Consider the following 23,155-nt stretch of genomic DNA (forward strand, 5'->3'; position numbering starts at 1 on the left):
AACACAGTTTGAATGACAGCTTCCTTATCTGACGGGGCACACGTGCAAACACCAACAGTAAAATAATAACATAAAAAACAGAAATACAAAAAGTTTGAGGGAAAATAACACCAGATTAAATGGAAATATGCAAAAATTGCATCATTTAGCTGTTATGCAACTATATGACCTATATTTGTTTTTTCTCCAAATAGTTTTCATTTAATCTGTTATGCTCCTCCACATTCAAACACAGGTTTCTGTCCTGTACCTTCTGACCAGGGCTGATATGTGCGTTGACATTTTTGAGCACAGGCTTCAGCGTGGCGTCATAACGAACGCTCAGATTCTGTATCTTGATCTCTCCCTGTCGGGGCCAGCCGTCAGGAACCTGAGACACAGCTGAGACACACAAGAAAAACATCACGACTTTCAATTTGATCTTTTTTCCATCCGAGAAGCAAAAGACTTGAGTGAATCCACCTTACCAGCATATATTCTCCTTCAATTTGTGACCAAAATGTAAAACTTTCCCACATTTTATGGATAAGAAACAGACGCACTGCATACTGCACACGCACACACTTTTACATGGCGCATGCATGATCGATTATTAGGGGATATAAAACGACATTAGCAGAGTTTTCAAAAAGTGCGAGAGGGATAAAGATCCATTTCTCGTGAGCATTATGACAGCCTTCTTGAACTGACAGTGATGAACGTAGAGTTAATTTCAGGCTTCTTCACTCAAGAAGAAATCACAAACACTTTTCAGGTGGTAAGACGTTAGACATGATTTCTCTGAGCGCCTGCTGAATCAGTAGGAAAGTTTAATTTGAGGCGGCAGAGTGCACTCACTGAGCAGTCCCTCGTAATTCTCTGGTTCAGTTTTGAGCAGGCCGTTAATCCTCTTGACTGAGCCAAGCTGTACTTCCATGTCTGCCAAGTTACGCACCATCCAGTTCATGTAGTTGGACACCTGATACAAGAAGGGAGGAGGGAGGAGATGAGCTGAGTAAATGTCACCACACAGACACGCAGTCCTTTCGGTGTGGACATTGTTGTTGTTTTCACCCAGATACAACTCGAATATCCTCAGTGTGTCTCGGCTTTTCGTGACTGTCACGATGAATTTTCTAGACCGGCTTTTTCAGAAACACAGAAATAAAACACTTGAAATAAAAACATTTTGTTCCCAATTTATCTGAAATTGCTGCATTTTTACAGCAAAAATATACCAAAAAAAGAAACAAATTTACACAAAAATCAACCTTTTCTACCTTTTAGCATCCACAACCTTTATTGTGGCCAAGCTACAACAGAATGGCTGAAAAAGAAAATAATCAAGGTGTTGCAGTGACCCAGTCCAGTCCATGTGTCAGAGAGAAACTTAAGAGAGCCGTGCATAAACGGGGAACTGAAGCAACATTGTAAAGAAGAGTGAGCCATGCGAGAGACTGATGAAGTCATACAGAAAAGATTAACCATGATGATTAATTATTATGGTGCAGCATGTCATGTGTTTTTGTTCATCTCAGGTTGTATGTACTCAATTTAAAACCTGGTAAGGATCAGATTTCTTTTCACTGATGTGTACAAACTTGAGAAAGGACACATTTTCTTTTTACTGTGACTGTAAAAGTTATTTTTATCTGTCTGCACTAAAACATGTAAGAATCAGTAGAAACAGACGAAAGAAATTGTTACAAAAGACAATTTTCTCCATCCTTTTTTAAAATAAATTAACTACAAATGAAACACATTGGTCAAGTAATGAAAGTGTTCTTTATACTACTAGTGCTGCGGGAGGTTTTTGCAACATTGAGCTTAAACCTGTAAATACCTTAACAGCTAAACAGTTAAACACACACACACACACACACACACTCTCACCATGAGTGCGTATGTCAGACCGAGCCCCACCAGCCCGGGGGACAGCTGGTTGTAGAGCGAATTGGTGATGGAAGCTACCGCCGCCACCAACACCACACAGGCTCCGATGTACTCCTGCAGAGACAGACGAAGTCAACATCGCAGCGAGAAGTTAACGCTTCACTTAATAACTGAAGAAGGTAAATAACGCTTAAAGAGATCCATTATTGTAGATTGGTTTATTGTTAGCAGACATAACAGTGGGGGCGGTGGGGGCGTGTTCTTGTTTGCATTCATCAACATTTCAAAGGTTTCTGCTGCTGTGAAACACAAGGAGTCGAATGAACTGTGAGCAGCACGGTCAATACATAAAACATGACATGTAGACAGCATTTCAAGCTAATACGAGAATGAAAAATTCAGTGTTTTATAGACCCCAACAGAGGGAGCAGTTACCCAGCAACATCGACATAAATGTGAAGCAGATATCTGACAAACAGTGAAGCAGAACTGATGGGAATTTTAAAGAAGGGCGCAGCAGACGGATCATTACCATGCGGACCTCCAGCCAACGGTTGGCTGCTGTGAGGAAGAGAGAGGCGATGTTGTTGGCATCGGTGAACTGTAGTAACCTCTGTCTGAACCTGGGCTCATACCTGCCAACAGAAGGGGTTTAATTCATTCATTTGTTATTTCACTGTATCACAGACTGCGTTACATCTACATCTAAGAAGAGCACCGTATGCTATTTCTCATTGCTCTTTATCTTTTAGGAATATAATGACATTTTAGTGACAGAAATAAAACTAATGGCTTTGGCTGTTTGGTATTTAAGGCTGAAATTTCTTTTGACATTTTCGGGTTCAGGAAAATGCCACATATGTAAGGATATTTCAATAAACGCTGCCTTTCCAAATGTGCAAAGATCTCGAGGATCTGAAAACAACTTCAAATGTTTGCACTTGTGGCTCCTTTGTCACTGAATGTTTGATTTTAGCCAAATACCTGAAATAAGCTTTTGGCATTTTCACTTCTACAGTACATAATTACCTAACCAACAGTCCACTCTAGTCCAGTCGTAAATGCTGAAGCTTTTGTGTGTCTCTGTTTGCACGCAAGTATCCTACAGCGTTCTGAAGTCTTTTGAAAAATATTGTATTTTTAACCTCGGCTATGGCTTTTTAAAAGTTCCCATTTTCACCAAGGATGTAAGCATGTGTTACCTGAGGGCTCGTATAGTGGTGAGACCTTCAACTGTCTCAGAGAAGTGGGAGAGTAAAGGGAGCTGTGTGCTGTCCTCCAACTGCTGCAGGTCCCTGACCAGAACATAGCAGAGACAGCAAACGGGGAAATATCAGCTGAACCACATTCAGATATTAGATTTTTGCATCCAAATCATAAATCTAATGAATTTCATTCTGAAAAGGAATATTTATTTTGTCCCACCAAAAAAAAAAATAATCTGGCTATATAGCAATGTGTCTGTGACTTCCCTCCAACTATCCCGTCAGACTCACCTGGAAGCCATCCGGAAGTATTTCTGAATAAAGTAGCAGGTGACAGCCAGCGGCAGAAGGGCAATGAGGAAAACGGGTGTGACGTAGGAGATGACACCCAAAGCAGACACGCATAGCAAGGTGGAGCGGGAGAGGCACTCGAGGGTGGTGGGAATGTGCTGATCGATCGTGTTGGTGTCAGTGGAAAATCTGTTTAGGATGCTGCCGAGAGGAGTGGTCTCAAAGAGCCTGAAGAGAAGAAAGAGAGTAAAATCCCCTGGACTTTATCATCAAAATGACCAGATTACTCTCTGAAATACTGCCGGCTTATCAAAAATGCTTCCGCTGGAGCTCTAACAAGGACTAGAAAGAGATTAGCTTTTCTTCATTGGCTCTCTGTTAAATCCATAATTGAATTTAAAATCCTTCTCACATACCTCACATACGAAGACCTGAGCTCCATCATATCTTAAAGACCTTAAAGTATCAAATTATCCCAAATAGAGCACTTGGCTCCCTTAGAGGTGTCTGTGCTTTTAATATTAGACTTAAAAGCTTTTCTTTTTGATAAAGCTTATAGGCAGGCCTGGATCAGGTGACTCTTAACCATTTGTTATGTTGTTATAGGCTCAGGCTGCTGGGGGACTTCCCATGATGCACTGAGCATTCTCCATTCGGCTCTTTTCCACTCTCCATGCAGTTCTGTGCTTCTACTGCATGTCATTAACTTTGTGTTTTCACCTGTGGGCTTTCTCCCACCTCTTTCCGCTCACCCCCAACCACCTGGGGTCTCTTCCTCTGATATGGGACCTTGCTCGCAGGGGATCCTTTCTATCATCTTGTTAAGACTGAACCTTACAACGTAAAGTGCCTTGACATGACTGATTTAATCTCATAAGGTTATTTTCAAAGATCAGAATTATACAATAAAATAAAATAAGATTCAATATTTAAAAACAGTGTGGATGCTTCTGCCACTGAAAAAAATGCATTTCCACTTTATAACTCAAACATTCATGTTATTTTCTCATATTTGAGTTGTTTTCAGAAGCTTGATTTAGTAAGTTAAAAATTTAACATGCCATTTTTTGAGCCAATAATCCGAAACGTTGACTTACAGATGGAAATAGATTTTTTCCAGAGTTGTCTGGCTCAGTTACTGCACATAATGTCCTCTTTGTATATATTTACTTACTGTATATAGTGTTTTCTCTCTCTTTTTGCACAGTCGAGGAGCGCATCAGGACACATTTCACTGCGTGTTGTACTTGTATAACTATGCACGTGGCAAATAAAAGATCTTGAATCTTGAGTTTACATTCATTCATGTGAATTCTGCACAGTATGTTAATGCAGCTTCTTTATGTGTATATACAGTGCTTTCCAATGTGTCTTGAGGCAGGTGATGTCTCCTGGGTTTTGCATGAGGAAAGCAGATGGTGCTCAGAGTAATGAGGCAAAAAACCTTTTAACTGTGTTTTCTCTTATATCATCAGCAAACACACATCTTTCTCTGTCTCTGCCCGTTTTCACACATCATAATGCACACACACACGCACGTGCACACAGACAAACACACAAACGCGCTGAGCGTCGCACCTCATGGGGGCCAGGATGATCTTGTTGAGCAGGTTGTGGTGGAGCTCTTTGGCCACTTTGTGACCGGTCCACTCCACAGCCACGGAGGTGGCGAGACAGAGGATGATGCCCAGGCAGCAGAGCACACTGAACACAGACAGATACCAGGAGTGGCTGAAGCCACAGTCCTATAACACACACATACAAATACAGAGGGGGTTATAAAAGGCATGAGCACAATGCTATGTGTTGTTTGAGAAAGAAGAGTCTGTCGTCCTACTTACTTTGTTGTAATTATAAACACAATTAAACATCGAGGCTGGTTAAAAAACCAGCTGTCTAGGACAAAAGCCAGTGAGAGTTTCCAAGCTAAGCTGGTAATATTTGAACAGAAAAAGAGAAATAAAGAGGGCTGGGGAACTATTTTCTTCTTCCTTTTTCTTCCAATCTAATTATTCTCTTCACCCTGGATCCAAATTTTCTATCCTCTTTTATTTTATGTGATAACTTTTGATCATAATACTAAGAAATGTTTATCTTCATTTTCATTCTCACATATCACTAATTCAAATTTCTTCAATTTCACACAGTTCGCTAAAGAAATAGCTACATTTATTTTATAAAAATAGACCTAATATCAAGATCCTAACCATTTACTAATGACAGAGTTAAGGGACAGCACTCCATCCTCTGAAGGAGCAGTGGCCAAGAAATAACAGCTCTAGCACCAAACATTAAAATGTAAGTGACAGCAAACATATAAAGACAAGCTTCAGGGCGTAATCGTGAGGATTTTATGGTTGTAATGGTTTCCACGCAGTCCTGATTGATTAGATCTCGTAAGTCACAAAGCAAACTGAACTGATGATTATGCTGCATGAGTGAAACAGTTGCAGCACGGCATGCTTCACTTGGCTAAAACCTGTGATTTGTACATAACCTGCTCTCCCCGCTGAGTCACACTGATCTAAATTTAAACAAAAGCCAGGAAGCATAATCCAAAAGCAGGTCTGGCACCTCAAACTGATAGATAATTCCAAAAAAGCTGGGAAGGTGTGCAAAGTGTAATTAAAAACAGAATTCAGTGAAATGCAAATATCACAAAGCCACATTTATTCACATTAGAACATAGAAATGATATAAAATGATAAGATTTACTATTTGAAGGAGAAAAAAAGGTCATTTTTAAAATTTGATGTCATCAGCACCTCTCAGAATATATATTTGGGAGTTTAGATGAACTCATTACCGTCTCAGCTATTAATGTTAGCTGATGCTTATTTTTATATACAGTGAAAAAGTTGCAGGTAGGACCTATAAAAGAAGAGCAAAATATATCAGAGATATCACTGGAAAAAAAGACCCTTTAGCTGCTCATCACTCAGCCCAGTCGCCACTTGTGACATGAAGCATTTCCACTATCTAATCCTCTCACTGCTCAATTATTTCCTCTCTCTAGAAGGAGAGAAGCAGTGTGGCATTTATGTGAAGTGGCCCAGTGTGCGTTTGTCAGAACAGGACTTCTGAGAGTCTCCTCGTGGATTAGTCTGTAGCACAGCGCAGATTAGATAAAGCTGGCAACGACGCACTGAAGTTCAGCCAGACAAGTTGTGATCAGCATTCAAGTGACAATTTATTATCAACGCTTAGCTGGACATGCAGTGGATGTTTGTGGGTGAGAGAAAGAGACAGACGGCTGCTGCTTATATTCAGCAGGACACGGTGCCTTTTATGCAGTCTGTCGACGGCCTTCACGTGACCTGGCATTTCACACATGCACACATAACACAGACACGCATGCACACAAATATATATATACAGCAACTACTGATGACAGTGTTGTTTTACTGGTCCTGAAACACAATCCTTTGTTAACAGCCCGTGCGACTTCTTGAATGTGGATGACGTAGGTTAACTCTTCCTCTGCTTACTCAGAGTGTTTTTTTATGTTAGTGTGTGAAGGCTACTGACCATTTTGGTTAAGCGGTAACTAAAACAGTCAAGTAGTAAGTAGAAAAAGGGTGTAGGAAATGCTTTATAGGTGCTAAATCATTCTACAGTCACCTGGTGTGGACAGGAGTGCAGCTTTTACCCACTCAGATTTATGACTCAGTTACTGAGAGTTTAAACTTCTTCATAAATTACAGCACTGCAGCTGGCATTCACATCAGACCTCACACGTGCTTTAACCCGAACATTTTCCATTTGGAAACTGACTTCTATAAATATGTTAGTTCAGCTTTAATATTCAGATGAGGCCGAGCTGCAGTCTCTTCAGGGTGTGTTGGTCTGGATCTGCGTGTGTTTGTGTTGTAGGTCAGCTCTGCTTAACTGAGAATTAGTGAGAATATTATGTAATTCACGCTGGCCTACAATCAGATAAACTATTTGCATCTAATGCAGTCTGTCTTTTTTGAAGCTTATCAATTATTCCTTTAACGTTAGCTAATATTTACCTCTTACAGAAAAGCATGTTTGGATTATAAGTCAAATGATGCCAAACATTTTATACAATAATTTAAATTGGTGTTGTTTGTTTTCATCCCACTAGATGGATCTTTTAAAAAAATGACCGACTGATTGTATTAATGGTCAAATAATTTTTAAAAAGGCAGTGTGAACGAAGCAGAAAATACTTTATGGCTCTAAAATATCTCAAGAGAAGCAGAAACAAAGAGCTAAGTGTCTAAATCAAAAGCTGAGCGGTGCATCCTCTCACCTGTACGATGGTACAGTTGTGAGCTGAGGCGTCTTTCTTGGCTGCGATGACATGTGACGTCCAGTGGGCCAGCCAGTAGTCAATGGCCACCATGAGGGAGTGTTTGAGGAGCTGCGACAGGAGGAGCAGGCTGAGCAGGAGGAGCCCTGCAGAGGACAGGTAGGTGCCGCAGGAGCGCCAGGGGATGGTAGCTCTCTGGCGCATTACCTGTGACAGGTTGTCATCATCTTCACTCTCCACAGATTCCTCTGGGGTTGAAACAGAGATGAAGTGCAGTGTTAAAGGTTTTGTTTTTGGCCAATTGTGAGATGTAATTAGGCCGAGTTATCTATTTTGCAAGGACTGCTTCCATTGTCACATTTTTTTTAATCTTACTGTATGTAAATTTGCTTATTTCTGTCTAAAAACGCCCTGCTCTGCTACAACTCACAGCTCAGACGCTCATTACATTTCTTTCTCTCCTTCTACCCTTCTTCTCAAATATTTCATTCCTTCACTTTTTCCTCTTTCTTTTTCTGACATATTGCTCAACATTTCTCCTCCTGCGCCAGTCTGACAATCCACGACTAGCACAGGAAAGGAGAGACGTGAAGAAATAATAGACAGAGGTCCAAATGAGAGGAGAAGGTGTGCTAGAGGCTACAGAAGCTACACTCCACAAAGACAAGCAGTCGCTCATTCCCATGAAAGGCATGTTTTTCAGGAGCACCAGGGTGACCACCGCACACTGACTCGGGGGTGAAGAGATAATGTAACGACCTCCAACCTTTTTCCCACTTCGGATTTAAATGTATCACATTACATCAAGCAGCAAGCTTTGGAGCATGAGGCTGCATGTGGGTGTCTGAGAGGCTCAGACAAGATGGGGAAATAATGAGTGGCAGGCCTAAAGAAACAACTACTCTCAACTACAGTCATGCTCACACTAAGTAAGCCTTCAAGAGCAAGAGAGACAAATGTTTGGGAGGGGGAAAGAGCAGGAAAATGGATGATGAGATTCTAAAACAGAGAAGCAAACACATGTGCCGTTAGCTAGCAGCGCTACAATGCCACAAATGTCTTTTTCTGTTTCAACTTTTTTTTCCAAACCATGCTTTCTGGCCACACCTGCTCGATCGAACATGAGGGTAGCTGGAGCCATCGCACAAGTCCACCCCGGGGTGCCACCAGCACACGGGAGACAACACAGAACAAAGATAAAGTGTACAGCCAGCGCACCTTAGCGTTTTTCAACTGCAGGTGTTCGTTCAACAGCAAACACACACACACAGAGAAAGGATCAGATTCAATGGTTAATCACAGCAGGAGGCGGTGGGAAATAACATGGCGACGTATCCAGTTGCTGAAAAGGTCAAAAGAGGAACGAAAAGACAAAAAGACCAAACCAAGATAAGAGACAGGAAGGAATCAAATACAGGGAACTATGAGTCATTCAAATAACTGCAGACATTACAAAAGATGTTAAGATTAAAATAAGCTGAATAAGCTTAAGCTCTCAGCAGGAGAAGGGGAATTGTCATCCTGCATCTATCATTAAGGGAAACATAAGCATTAAATCAGGCTGAGAAGCACCCACACCAGTCATGCACATTCCAGCTGCTGTCATCGTGACTCTTTCCTGTGTCCTCTCACCTTCCTCATCCTCTTCAGTCCTGGCTGCCTCTCTTGAATACATGGCCCTCCGCAGGTTTTTTCTCTCTAGGTCTGTCATACTCTCTGCCACAGTTTCCTGAAGGAGAGATCAACAGTGAATTTATTTCAGCATAAAAACACCCAGGTAATCTAACTTTCATTCCAGACAGAGACGGCGTGTCTGTCTCACCTGGATCTACAAAAGAAAGTGTTCAAATTACACAAATTAAAGATTCTTGGCACTGATTAAAAGATAACATTTTGCTTTTGCAGTCATTAATCACCTTCTCAAACTCCTGATCCTGTCTGTTCATGAGGGTTTTCCACTGCTCAAAGAGTTCAGGTTCAGAGTTTTGGACATCCTTCAGAGTCCCCTCAGTCTGGATGGTGCCATCTTTCATGGCAATAATCTAATAATAGCCACACACACAAAAGAAGATAGAAAAAATATGATCTGTATTTAGCTGAGACTCAATCTCTATTTGCTTTGGGATCTTTGAGAGATAAAGTGCGTCATAAATGAGACAATAAGATGTCTTTATCGTCCATTATATACCAGCCATCCCAGACGGACAGTCTTATTAACTATTAAGTAGTTCTTACCCAATCTGCATGTGGTAAATATTGCAGTTTGTGTGTGACCAGCACCACGGTCCTCTTCTCTTCTCTCAGGAGCTTCAGGATGCCATCCTGCATCAGATGGTCACTCAGGTGGATGTCCAAAGCAGAAAATGGGTCATCCTACATATGTAGAGAAGTTCAGAGGAAAACAAACCAATACATCTCCTGAAAACATGATTCAGATGGTGAATATACATACATATATGCCCACTGTTAAGTTGTTGCTAGGCCAACATCATAGTTATATTATATATAATTACGTTTTTGAGTAAACGTGAGAAGTTATTATGTAATGAAATGAAAATGACAGAATGCTTTCATAAGGTGTTGTAGGCAGATAAAGAAAAAACAAAACAGACATCAGCTTATTTTAGGCTGTTGTTAGCTGGTTGCCAGGTAACCTGATGGCATCATCATATAACATGCGAAACAGAAGTTTTGTGAATATAAATTAGATGTTACTGTAAGGATGTGATCACAAGGTGTTATAGATGTATACATACTATAAATGGGGATGTGTTAGGATGTGTTACACTACAATATTTAATATTAATTTAAATATTAATTCAAAAATGCTGGGCAGGGTGGCTGTGGCTCAGGGTATCGGGTAAGTTATCCACAAGCTAAAAGGTCAAAGTGTCATTGAACAAGATACTGAACACTACATTCCCCCCAGTCATGAGTCGTGAGCACACAGAAAGTCATTGTGGTGTTTCTCCTGTTTCTTCAACTTCTATTTTTTTAATATTAATAGAGGAAATTTTGAGATCGATGTCATATAAAGTTATTTCTATTTAATGGCAGGGAATGTTTTTTAAACCTTCTGCTCTGGGCTTCTTAGAGTGTGTAGCTATTTATGTCACACAGGGAGGCATCAGAAAGAGAATCACAAGCACCGTCAGGTAGTGCTACAGAAACAGTTTCTCAATGAATACTGATAAATCACAGGTGCAGCCTGAGAAGCCATCCGTTTAAACTGTTCAGTTATTTCTGTGTGCAGTCTCACCAGAAACACAACGTTGGTCTGCTGGTACATGGCTCTGGCCACGCTGATTCGCTGTTTCTGTCCACCTGATAGGATGATGCCCTGCATCGGAGGACAGCAAAATGTTATCTCATAGGGGCTGCAACACAAAGATGAATTAACAATATCCAGAAATATGTGCGGCTCTTTTCCTTAGAGGAGCAAAGGAGACTAGAGTTTATTTCCTGCATTACTGGTGCATGAAGAAATCCAACATGACAGCGCTCTAAATGAACAGGGTCAGTCTAGTTTCCTGATACGCAAACATCAAAATCTTGCTACACAGTAACGATGACAAATGATTCTGCAATAAAACGAGCCACAGTGGGAGCTACAGCCAGACAGAAACTCATAAATGTTACTGTGATACTGACCCGTTCCCCGATCTCTGTCTGGTCTCCCTGTGGAAGAATGTCAATGTCAGGCTGAAGCGAGCAGGCCTCAATGACAGCTTTGTATCTGCCGGGCAGAAACAGAGACAGAATACAGATGAGGGCAGAGAGCAGCTGCTAATACCAAGCAGAGGGAAACTACAGCCCTGCTCATTATTATCTCTTGGGCCATTGATTCACATTCACATAAATGTAACTCATGGGACTGCGTTATGTATGCATAACACAGTCCATGAAAGAGAGTGGAGGAAACTGAAAATAGCAGCTTCTCTGGTTCATCTTAAAAGGTTTTACCCTAAAGGGTTCAACGCCACAAAGACAAAGACTAAAGAGGCGATACAAGAATTTCTTTACTCTCTATTTAAGATAACCCACACAGTGTAAAACGTAAGCCACACATAGTTTGACATGACAGTTTGTCAGTCACTCAATTACTGAAGTAACAAGAAGGTTATGACCTAAAAATATTGTCGTTGTCCAGAAAATACCAAAAAACTCTCCTCTAATATCTCTGGGAAGTTTAGATAATGCACAGACTTCTTCTATAGTCTTTTTAAGGTGATATTATTAAATAAGATGCTTAGATGTCTGCTTTTTAAATTAAAAACAAAACAGATTAGCTCATGGTTTATATTTGTGGATACACAGGGACAAATTGTGGGCTTTTTCCAAATGCAGGAATTCAACTGTTTTGCAGCACAATGTTGAATCAAAGACTGAGTTTAGTGTTTGGGGTCTATGTCAGGGTGGAGAAATACATGCTCTCTTCTTAGTGAATATCCAAACTTACATATTAGCTAGGTAGGTGATAAAGTGTTCTGTTTATGTTTCTTTGGCATTTCCTAATAGCCATAGAATTGGAGCAGAGCTTTGGAGGAACTGTATCACTTGAACCAACTGTTGCACAAGCATAAGAAAATGTGATACAATAACGGACACAGCAGGTTACAACAGCCTTGATTAAACAGCTTGGAAGTTCATGGACCTGCTGCAGCCCAGTGGTAATCCAGATTTTGCTGGATAAAACAGACAGCGCAGTAGGACAGCAGCGATAGAGCGAGACTGGAGACTGTTTTATTGAACATCTCCACAGCAACAAAGCACAGTAGTCCATTAAACCTGTTTTATCAAAAACAGTCCATTAGAGCCACAGACACCCAAGACGATGCCATAAATGCATTCGACCTTTGAGAAATACCATTTGTTGTGTGGATGAAAGCGGCATGTGTGTATCTAGAGTGTCCCTCCACAGGCGTTTTCAACAGCGAGCAAAACTGGAGACACGCTGCATCACAACACAAGAGGCACAAAGAACCACACACCTTCAGCAGCAAAACACCCTGGCTTGAGGTGTTTCAGTGTCAAGGCTGCTTATGTGAAGAGTTCATAACAGAACTATTGACTATTCACATCCAATTTACTACAGTTGCTGGAGGGAGCAGAAGTGCTGTTGGCTCTAATTTGGCTAAACTGCTCGACTTGACTGAGAGTAGATCCCCTTGTTATAATGAACAACTCTGGATGTTATTTTTAACATTGTTGTGATTGCACGTGTCACAACAGCACAGTGACAACAATTTGAATTTCAGTAGAGCTCATACACTGGTTACTTATGGTATGACATGTTCTGCACATCCACAGACACACAAAAAGGAAAACAAAGACAAAAATCATCTAAACAAGAGTGTGAAAACCACAAAGCTGCAAAAGTGCAAAAAGTCTGTGCAGCCCCTCATTTCTTTGCAGGTGCCAGACTTCATGATAGTTCTTTAAAGTCTTTAAATGTCTTTAAAGGTTATTCAAAGTTTATCTATGGGCATTCAACCACTTAATAATGACCTACGAATTATTCAAGCAAAAAAAGGCACCTAACTCCAGGCAGGCAGTAGTGTTAATAAGTAGTGTTGTGTCTATACGTAACAGAAAACTGTTCATGGTCCTGGTTTTTGTTTTGGACTCGTGTTCTTGTTCTAAATTATTTAGTCTCGAGTATAGTTCTTGCTAGTACGCCTGTTTCTAGTGTTTTGACTGACTGTATTAGTTCCCCTCCTTGTCCAGTCTGTCCTAGTCTCTTCTCTGTGTTTCATACCTCCTGTACGAAGTCATTGTCTGACCGTCTTCTGTCTCGGTGGTTGTCTGGCGTCCCTGTCTTGTCAAGTTATAAGTTATAAGTCCTGGGCTCTGTGTTAGTTGCCTTCTGTTTTATTTTGACAGTCCTTGTCTTCTTGTTTTCTGTGCATCAGGTTCAGTTTTGCTTCTTCTGTCTGTCTTAGATTCTGTTTAGCTGTGCTCCCATGTTTGTCCACTCTGCCCTAATCTCCTCCCGTGTATATGTTGTCCGTGTCTCCCTTTGTTCTTTGTCGGGTCCTCCCTCGTGCTGCGTGAGCCTCCATCCTTCAGTTCCTACCCTGCTCTGTTACCTTGTTTGCTTTTGTTTTCTTCACCTTATTGCCAGCAAAATAAAAGCTGAGATTTCGAGTTTAATTCCGTTTGAGTCTAGCATTCTGGGTCCATTGCCTGCTTGCCACACTCCCTATCCTGTGACAAAAACTGGGTATAAAAAATGCTGGTGTGAACGATCCAGTTATACCAAACATACATATGCCAGCAGCGTGCGGCACCCCAACCAACAGCGGCATCCACTGAAAAGCGTGAGTGAACAAATATACTCATTATACCTTTGTTTTTTTAAACAGTGCAATAAAAGTATGAGGTCTTACCTTGATTTTATCATGGGCATCTCAAAAGTGATGTTCTCCACCACTGTGGCGTTCAGCAGCCAGGCCTTCTGGGAAGCGTAGGCCACAGGGCCTCTCTTCCTACCAGAGATTTACGACACAAGCAGGCTTAAAGCAGGGTCAAACAAACACAATAATATCTCTATGTTTACATTTTACCTCTTAATGAGTGTATAGTTTCACACATGGGTGAAGGTTAAAAATCTATTTAACCTCTGGGATCATTAACGACCTTCCGTATTTGTGGAGTCAATATGTAACCGAGGGTCTGGGGCAAGTATATAAGCAGTGGGAATAGCTAGTTCTTGAGGGTGATCAATAAAGACAGAAAACAGAACGTAGCAGAATAAAGTTACATTGAAACCAAGCACACCATTGTTTTTCTTGTGACATTACCAATAAGTTTGATGTGTCACATGGCCCTCTTCCTATTGAAAAAACAAAAGTTGTATCCAAGATGGCCGACTTCTAAATGGCCACCATGGCCACCACCCATCTTGAGGAGTTTGCCCCCTCACATATACTAATGTGCCACAAACAGGACTTTAATATCACCAACCATTCCCATGTTATTACGGTGTATCCATATAAATGGCCCACACTGTAGATAACCACCCACAGATACATCTCTAATGGCTCTGCTGTTATTGGTGATGCATCTCCATGGAGACTGCGCTCACCTGATGTCTCCTTCACCTGCTGCGTCTTTGTCTGTCGGACTGTGGAGAAAATACCAAACACACGGCACTCATTAGAGACACGCCCAAATAATTAAACAGGCATTGTTCCCCCTGAAATAAACAGTCTGTTGACTCCACCAAATTCCTGTAATGATTAACAAAAACCAAACACACTCACTAACCCGCGTACTCTTCCCTCACTATGGCAATCATGTCACTGCCACCCCAACACAAACAGGCCAACCACTGCCCTACATGAGCAAGTCTATCATTAGCGGTGATCTGATGCTTCCTAAAATAACGCCCACGCCCTCTTAATTTTTCTTCCTGTAATTTGCTGAACTGGAAATCAGCATCACCCCGTTTGGATTGTGGTGCCTGCAGTTCTCTGAGAATCTGATTCCTCCGCCTGAGATTAGTACGTCAGCACTAAGTCTGCGGCTGGTGTATGGATGTGTGTGGCCATTCACTGGTACCTTATTCATTTTGTTTCTCACTGTTAGATGCTGCTAACAATAAAAAAGTGAGGTAAACTGAGTGAAGAAAAAAAAACAAGGCCAGTGTGTACCTGTGAACTCAGGTCTGAGCCAGGAATCAAACTACCAACCTTCTGATTGGTAAGCTTTAAAATACTTTTAAATTGCCTTAATAACTTCACTGGGCAGTAATCTATTATTTAACGCAACTGAATCTGTTTCCAGTCACTGGGGCAATCTAGCTAAACTAGATTATTCCTATTTAAACAAAGATGAGATGTGTGTTGCCTCAGGTCTTTGCTTCTTGCCCTCCTACCCATAAAACATCATGCTACCATTAGACACACACATAGCAAAGAGTTACGTGTTCAGTCAGCAGAAACAGAGGCATCAGTTAATGACGAAACAACAGCTTTCAAAAGTAAACACAACACAAATACTTGAAATATGGAAGCTTCATTGTGTGTACATGTAGGTCCAGAGTGAGAAAGCAGTGAAAGGAAAGCTGAGTCACAAATAGAAACAATCAGCCACAGTGTGCTATGATAAGGCTTCCATGTGTGTTAGCTAAAGCAGTGACAACTCTGAACTGTCAACCGAGCTCTATTTATAATCCTGATTTATACTGCACACTATTGTTGCTGTGAAAATAGTTCACACAGTAACCAGCACAGCACTTTAAGGCCTTACTAAAAATACACGATGATTTTAGCTTTCTGCTTGCAACACTTACTTCTCATCCCCTTCAGACTCCAGGTTTGGCAGACTGTAAATAATAGAAAAAATATATATATATGTTACTAGTTCGTAATTGTAAAACTGCTTTTATTAAAGACCAAGGGAAAGTTGGTAATTATGGCTCTTTATTATTACATTTATTGTCATTTGAAACTCCCACAAGCTCTTTCTCGTGTAACAAAATGCACAGACATTCACAGCCCTAACCCTAACATTTATTAGGATGTGATTGGCTGTTTTTGGCTTTGCACATGCTCAGTTGATGCTGCGGTGTATTTTTAGGTTTGACAAGTTGACACCTCAAACACTTGTCCTGAGAAGGTGACTCCGATCCCATCTGAGGACAACCGGAGAGATTTACTCAAAGTTTACTGCAGCAGCATTACGTCAGCCAGAGGGCACAGCTGTTAGGAAGGCTGACTGATATTTAAAGGCTCACACATGGTGCACACTCACACGCAAGCACGGCTGTGTAAAAGCAGCTAGAAGCAAACAGGGGGAACAAATTTATGTGGCAAGTCAAAATGCAAATTTAGTTTACTTGGTAAATATCAAAACATGTTTTTTTCCTCCTAAAAGCAAACATATTTATTTTTGAGCAAGTTCATTACTCCTTTAGTTTCTTTAATATAAAAATGGTGGCCAAAAAGCCAATAATTTAGAGTGGAACAACTAACATGAAGTGATTTGTACACTTGGACAAGGTGCGGACACTGTGCATCTAGACAATACAAGGTTGCTATGGTTACTATACTGCAAAAACAAATGGAAGATGATGTTCTCATTAAAAGCTTCCTTCATCATGAGACCTAAACTGAGAAGTTTGAAAAACACAGAATGTATTAAAAAAAAAAAGCTAACAATGGGCATGACAACCCACATCATCCCGAGCTTACTGTCAAACAAGCAATCAGCCATGATCATGCACTTCCACCACTGTTCTCATCTTTGTGGAGGAGTAACCTAATCACACCAAATCATCTGATGACACTTAACAAAGACGGAAGCTTGAGGGTGTTGTTTTTCCTGCAGCTGGAACCACGATGGAGCTGATGACTTACAGGTTTTATCTCTGATTGAGATACTGAAAGAGATTTTCAATCAACATTTTGAAGGACCCAAGGTTATGACAATTTATAAGAAGTCACACTTGACGCTTTCTATCAGCAGCAAGAAACTGAAATCTAATCTTTAAAGCTAGGCTGAGTGTCGATCTTACGTGCTGCACAATAATGTTTAATATTTAGTATTTACTGTTATATTCCCATATATCATCGTGATGTTGTTTATTATGTTGCTCTCGTTTTCTTTTGCTTGTTTTCATTTTCATTCTCAACAGGTGAAATTAAAAAAGTATCTACTGTTATCTACTGTTAGCTAGTTTATTGTGATGGTGCTGTTTTTTTTATTATGTTGCTCTTTGTTGTTTGTTTTCTCTTCTGGTTTTTTATCTCCATACAGGTGATCCAGGTGTTTTGTTTGTTTTTCTTTCTTTTTTTCTTCCCCCTTTTCTCACCGTCTCGTCTCCCCTCTATTTTTCTTTCTCTCCCTCTCTTTCTTTCATTCTTTCTCCCTGTCCTATCCTCCAATCATGTCTGTCCCATCTTTAAAAAATGAAAATAAAAATACATAACTATAATAAAGGTCAAATGGACCAATATGGCAAGGCTATGATGATCCACTTGGAAAAGTAAATCCACTTGGCATCTTTCTTGGCCTTCAGACAACAATTCTGACGGCTAAAGATCCAAACGGGACAGGCAAAAAAAAGAAAAAAGAAAAAGCTAGGCTGAGTGATTCACCAACACTTTCTAATTTAAAGTGTTTATTTCTGATTGACGGTGACTCAGATAACGCAGACAACATGCAGACAATGCAAACAGACAATAAACGCAATGCACACATTATACAAAACAATCATTATGCTATGTGCATAAAGTAAACAGCACTACACCATGTGTGATTAATAAGTGCTGATTCTGGTCAGCTTTTAATGGCATGTATCTGAACATTTTTCCCCGCTGCATGCCGTAGTGCAGGCTGTGGAGGATTTGTCAGGATTTACCTGGTGTCTTTAATGGCCCAGTCACACTAGAGGAAAAATAGGTTGGCAACATTTGTGAGACCACGAAAAAACTAGTGATCGGCATCGGATTGCATTGAATTGTTTTGCTGTCTGGGGCCAATTGCAAGTAGTTGTAAAACCAGCTGGTTGCTCCAAGGTCAAGCATCCAGCACGCTCAGTCTGCAGGTGACCAAGTTTCATTACAAGTTGATTGCACATGGTTGCAGTCATTTTGGTTGTGCTGTAGCCACCAGTTGCTATGTGCCTAAAGAAAATAAAAACTGCAAAGTGTGTAGTAAACCATCATGAATTCTTAAGTTTTCTTCAGCTTCATAATTTAAAGCAGTCTACAACCTTTACATTTCAGTGATCCTCCACAGTAAAGTGCACTTTTCATCCGATAATTCTAAAACAAGAGTAAGTCACTGTCCTGCTGCAGTTAATTACTTCAACAGGTATGTTTTAAGGTTGCAACCTTCCTGTCTAATAGCTGAACTCTGGGTGTAGTGCACACGTGATAAGAGACCTTCGGCATTTTGACTGAATATCGAGGTCAAAATGCAAATAGTCATGTACTTTAATATAAGAGAAGCCCCAGATGTCCCCCTGCTCTGTGCCATATTTGGATCAGGAGAGTTGAAGAGGACTACAGGCGCCAGAGGGAGCAGGTGGGGTGTTTGTGTGTGTGGTTTCCCACCAATGGATGAGATTAATTAAGTTTTTATCAAGCAGTCACCCTTAATAGGAAAGATGCCACCCTCTGGGACCTGTAATCCAACAGGTTCCATATAATTACAATATTATCAGACTTTATTAAAATCAAGTACCCCTGCAAAGACAGACTAGAGCTTGACTCCTTTCTAATGATTCTGAGGTACAGTCCCAGTCCTTGCAATGTCACATACATCTACAGCTCAGAAAAAGCAACACTGATTTAAAAATAAAACCAGACGCTTTCCCCCCAAAGGTTAAAGAGGTTCAGTTTCAATCTGTAAGCCAAGGTGAACAAGAAATCATTAAAAAGCTCAGAAAAAAAACATAACTTCTATGAACAGAGGGGTCCTCAATCTAATACAGAGCTTCACAACAGCTGTTCAATGGCCCCTTTTTTTTCAGGTGACTAGAATAGGTTTTCAGTGCTTGATGAAACAAACACATGGAGCATGGTGAGCTCAGACAAGGTATCGCAGTCATAAACACCATCAGCCGGTCAGTAACAGCTGACTGTGAATCACCAATTACCACCAAGTCAATGAGACTGTCTTTATATATCTGACAAGCTCACATGCTCACGCGTCTGATTAGTCATGTGTTCGGCCCCTGCCAGGCACAAGCTGCTCTCATTTAATCTGCATGTTTATGTGTGTTTCTTAGCAATACGGTACATGCTGCTGACTCAAAAACATTGCATGACAATAACAGCAAAACCAGAGAAAACAGAGGAAGAAACTACTCAGGTTGTGCGTCTGCATACTTCAGCAATGCAAAGTCTAACTGACAGCCTTTTAGTCTCCCAGGGATAGATGATAACTTAGATGCTCGAGCACTTGGCGTGCCTGAAGTTCATTCCAATTTAATATCAGAGGGAGTGCCAGCACAACCCTGGCATCAACACAGCAGAAGTGTGTGTTTGGCTGCCAGAGACATTGTGACAATCAAGTAGAACAGCCTAGACTTTGGTGACAAATGGAGACTGATAGCAGCGCGCCATCCTGGGTAGGTGACGAGACATTCAGATGCAGAAAACGAAGGCTAATGGCTCCCAGAATGCATCTGGCACGATGTGAGGATTCACTTTGCATTGTGCTATTTTAAATTCAGTCTACTTTTAAAGACCCACTGAGTTTTGTTTGGCTGAAACCTAAGAGTGGAAAGCCACATCTGCAGCAGGACCTTAAAAAAAGACTCAGACGGCACCAAAAAGGAGAACTGGGTCACTAAATGAACTCAATCCAAAAAATAAGTAAACAAGAAAAAGTTTATAGTTTGTCCAGAATGAGCAGCATTGTTAAATGTTAATATGAATGATGTATTAATAATAAATACACTGTATTCAAACTATTAATCAAAATAATCCAGATTATAATGAAAAAAGTATTTCATCTATTTAAATCTGTCAAACTGAGATGAGACTATAACAGCATTTTACACCACAGCCTGTCCAGTGCATTACAATGCATTCATTAGCACAGTGGTTTTTACATCTGGGGCTCTGAATCACTCAAAGGGTAGCAAAATGAATCTGAAGAGTCACATAATCGCTGTTTTTCTTCAAATTTATCGTACAATATGAGAAATATAATTTTATTCTTGAATGGACGGATCACTTTACTTGTAACAGATACACAGTATGCAGTGAAATAGAGTAAATTTAGCTCAGTTTCTATGTCTTTTCACAGCTTTTGGCATTTCCTTTGTTTTTATTAACCACATGGTGAATACCACTTTATTATTATTTAACCAAAATATTCAATTAACAGACTTTATTTGTTGAAATGATGATCTAATTTACAGAGTTATGAGGAAATTCTGCCTCAGCACAAAAGCCAAATCTGGTCTGAAATTAAAAACAAACAAACATTTGTCCAGATAAATTAATTCAACCTAAAAAAAAAAAGGCAGATGACAGAAAACTGGAGGATTATTTAAAGGAAGTGAGCTGATAAGTGCTAAAAAGGCATACCCAGGTGTCATTAGGAGGTGGGCTTCTGGCCTGCAGCCACAGCAAACCAGTTGGGATTTTCAACCAAAAGCAGCCAACTGAATCTAGGTCAGTGGTGCATAAAAGGATGCCCACATTCTTCCACAATGTTTCTCCCAACCATAAAAAAGAAAGCTGCCATATCAGCTCATTTCACTGACCTACAAATCAGTTTATGTTATACTGCTGTGTCATGGAAACAGAGTACTTGTAAGTCTGATTTTGTTGGTAATTGCCCTGTCAGCGGCATGTAATTAATAGTTGTGCAAAAACACATAAATAAAAGAACAAAGGTGCCCATGACAGACCAATTATCAGAGAGGTTTGGAAAACCATATGTCAGAAAATAACGCAGGCTGAGGATGGAGAAGGAAACGTGGCGCGACATCAGCTGGAGTGGTTCAGGTCCCTATAGGTAGCAGATTTCTTGGAATTTCCTTTAACCTCTGGACTGAATTTGATTCCATAGAATGAAGTGTATGAGATGCAGCAGTGACAAGTGTTTCCCTGGTGGTGCATTTGTTTTTTTTCCTTATAATTGAATGGATGGGTGAGGTGATCGATGTACTGGGGTGACTGCTATTAAGCACTATCATACTAATGAGATCAGTACTGTTCTCAAGAAGAATCATAATCTCAACAAAGAAAATTTAATCACTTCCATTGTTCTTCCAGTGTCCTACAGTTTAAAGAAGAATTGCAATTCTGTTTACTTTTAATCAACTTTCAGCCTCAAAGATTCCCTGCAGATCGATATGGTGCACATCAGTCTCTCAGACTGATAAAGCAACAATATCTGCACTTCTTCAGACCCACAAAGAGAGATCAGAATCACATTTCACAACTGATTATCGCACACTTTTGCAAGCACCAAATAATAAGTAAAAAAAAATATAGCTGACCTGTTCCAGGTGACAGTTCCAGACACTCTCTGCATTTCTCCCAGCGCTGCCAGTAACAAAGAGGATTTCCCACAACCCACCTGGCCCACAATCATCGTCAGCTTACCTGAGAGATTTCATGAAGAAGAGGCAACAGTACTGTGAGTGAATGAGCACGTTAAACAACTGAATAGAGAAACAAGCGAAGCAGGGGCAGACAGACTGTACATGGCACTGCTTGATGCTCACCAAAGGGAATTTTGATGTCCACATTTGAAAGCGTTGGTGCTCCATCGACCCAGGTGAAATAGCCATTTGATATCTGAAAAGATGCACAGGCACATGCGGTAAAAACATCATCCATCCCATCCATCCATCCATCCATCCATTCGCTTCCGCTTATCCTTTTCAGGGTCGCGGGGGGCGCTGGAGCCTATCCCAGCTGTCATAGGGCGAGAGGCAGGGTACATCCTGGACAGGTCGCCAGTCTGTCACAGGGCCAACACACAGGGACAGACAACCATTCGCACTCACATTCATTCGAACATTCACACCTAGTGACAATTTGGATTATCCAATTAACCTATCCCCACAAGCTGCATGTCTTTGGATGGTGGGAGGAAGCCGGAGTACCCGGAGGGAACCCACGCAAACACGGGGAGAACATGCAAACTCCACACAGAAAGACCCCGGCCTGGTGTTGGAATTGAACTCAGGACCTTCTTGCTGTGCGGCAACAGTGCTAACCACCGTGCCACCGAGCTGCCGTGCTGGTAAAAACATCAAACAAAGGATAATTTTTCTCTCTTTGTAAGCGCGCAATCCTTCTCAAAATGGTGCATACGTATGTGAGGCTATAAAGTAACTGTTGCCTAATTCTTATTCATGTCATGCTGGTGTTGTTTACTTGCTTCCAGAATATTTTGGTGACATACAGAGAATGAATTACTGTATGCAGGCAAAGAATTGCATGGCATGTGTCAAAATGCTCAGATTTCCTACAAGCTGTAGTGCCTTTTCACTGTGCAATACTTTTTGTTAATATCCAGTGGTGCAATAGACTCACAATACTTGAAACTTGAAATGTGCAATTCCCTTGTACTCTTATTTCTGTTTATTCTATTTATCCCTTTTGTATACTCTGTATTTATATATGTCTCTGTAGTTATATATGTGTATATATGGTATAACCGAATTTCCCGGAGGAACCCACCTGAGGGATTAATAAAGTTTCATCTAATCTAATATAATCTAATTATTGAAAATCCCGCTTACAGTAACCCAGATATTAATATGTGGATGACAGCAAATGCAAATCTCACACAATTCAGTGCAAATGTAGAAACTGTGTTAAAAAAAAAACACCAAAATATTTTTACAAGTTGACTTAAAATCTGATAAGTGGTGTCCAAAACATCATGCATGATGTACAGACTGTGCTGTGATGATGACATTTCAAGCTAATTGGTTCAGCTTTGAAACAGTTTTGAAGAGCAGTGATGCTCTGAGGACTTTGATCTCGTAGGGATGGGGAGTGTGATAAATAACATACCACATCTCATA

The 23,155-nt window shown here is 40.6% G+C and overlaps 1 protein-coding gene across 5 annotated transcripts in view; it reads right to left on the reverse strand.

Annotated features, from left to right (window-relative positions):
- The window catches only part of abcc8 (ATP-binding cassette, sub-family C (CFTR/MRP), member 8), a 57,697-nt gene that overhangs the window by 5,086 nt on the left and 29,456 nt on the right, over positions 1 to 23,155 (reverse strand). For 3 of the 5 annotated variants that reach the window (XM_012924559.3, XM_004570834.3, XM_004570835.3), the window contains 18 exons: positions 21,842 to 21,914; positions 21,614 to 21,719; positions 15,941 to 15,973; positions 14,732 to 14,770; positions 14,034 to 14,132; positions 11,296 to 11,380; positions 10,904 to 10,984; positions 9,880 to 10,017; positions 9,561 to 9,686; positions 9,277 to 9,373; positions 7,645 to 7,892; positions 4,947 to 5,113; positions 3,369 to 3,596; positions 3,075 to 3,167; positions 2,405 to 2,507; positions 1,873 to 1,986; positions 838 to 958; positions 251 to 381 (listed from right to left, as the gene is read on the reverse strand). In XM_012924559.3, coding sequence (XP_012780013.1) covers positions 251 to 381; positions 838 to 958; positions 1,873 to 1,986; positions 2,405 to 2,507; positions 3,075 to 3,167; positions 3,369 to 3,596; positions 4,947 to 5,113; positions 7,645 to 7,892; positions 9,277 to 9,373; positions 9,561 to 9,686; positions 9,880 to 10,017; positions 10,904 to 10,984; positions 11,296 to 11,380; positions 14,034 to 14,132; positions 14,732 to 14,770; positions 15,941 to 15,973; positions 21,614 to 21,719; positions 21,842 to 21,914 — 2,082 coding nt within the window. Of the gene's footprint in view, positions 1 to 250; positions 382 to 837; positions 959 to 1,872; positions 1,987 to 2,404; positions 2,508 to 3,074; positions 3,168 to 3,368; positions 3,597 to 4,946; positions 5,114 to 7,644; positions 7,893 to 9,276; positions 9,374 to 9,560; positions 9,687 to 9,879; positions 10,018 to 10,903; positions 10,985 to 11,295; positions 11,381 to 14,033; positions 14,133 to 14,731; positions 14,771 to 15,940; positions 15,974 to 21,613; positions 21,720 to 21,841; positions 21,915 to 23,155 lie in introns of those variants that run through there. The other 2 variants (XM_076885601.1, XR_013099275.1) reach the window with 2 other exon arrangements.

Source organism: Maylandia zebra, linkage group LG7 (assembly GCF_041146795.1).
Source record: "Maylandia zebra isolate NMK-2024a linkage group LG7, Mzebra_GT3a, whole genome shotgun sequence".
NCBI classification, from domain to species: Eukaryota; Metazoa; Chordata; class Actinopteri; order Cichliformes; family Cichlidae; genus Maylandia; species Maylandia zebra.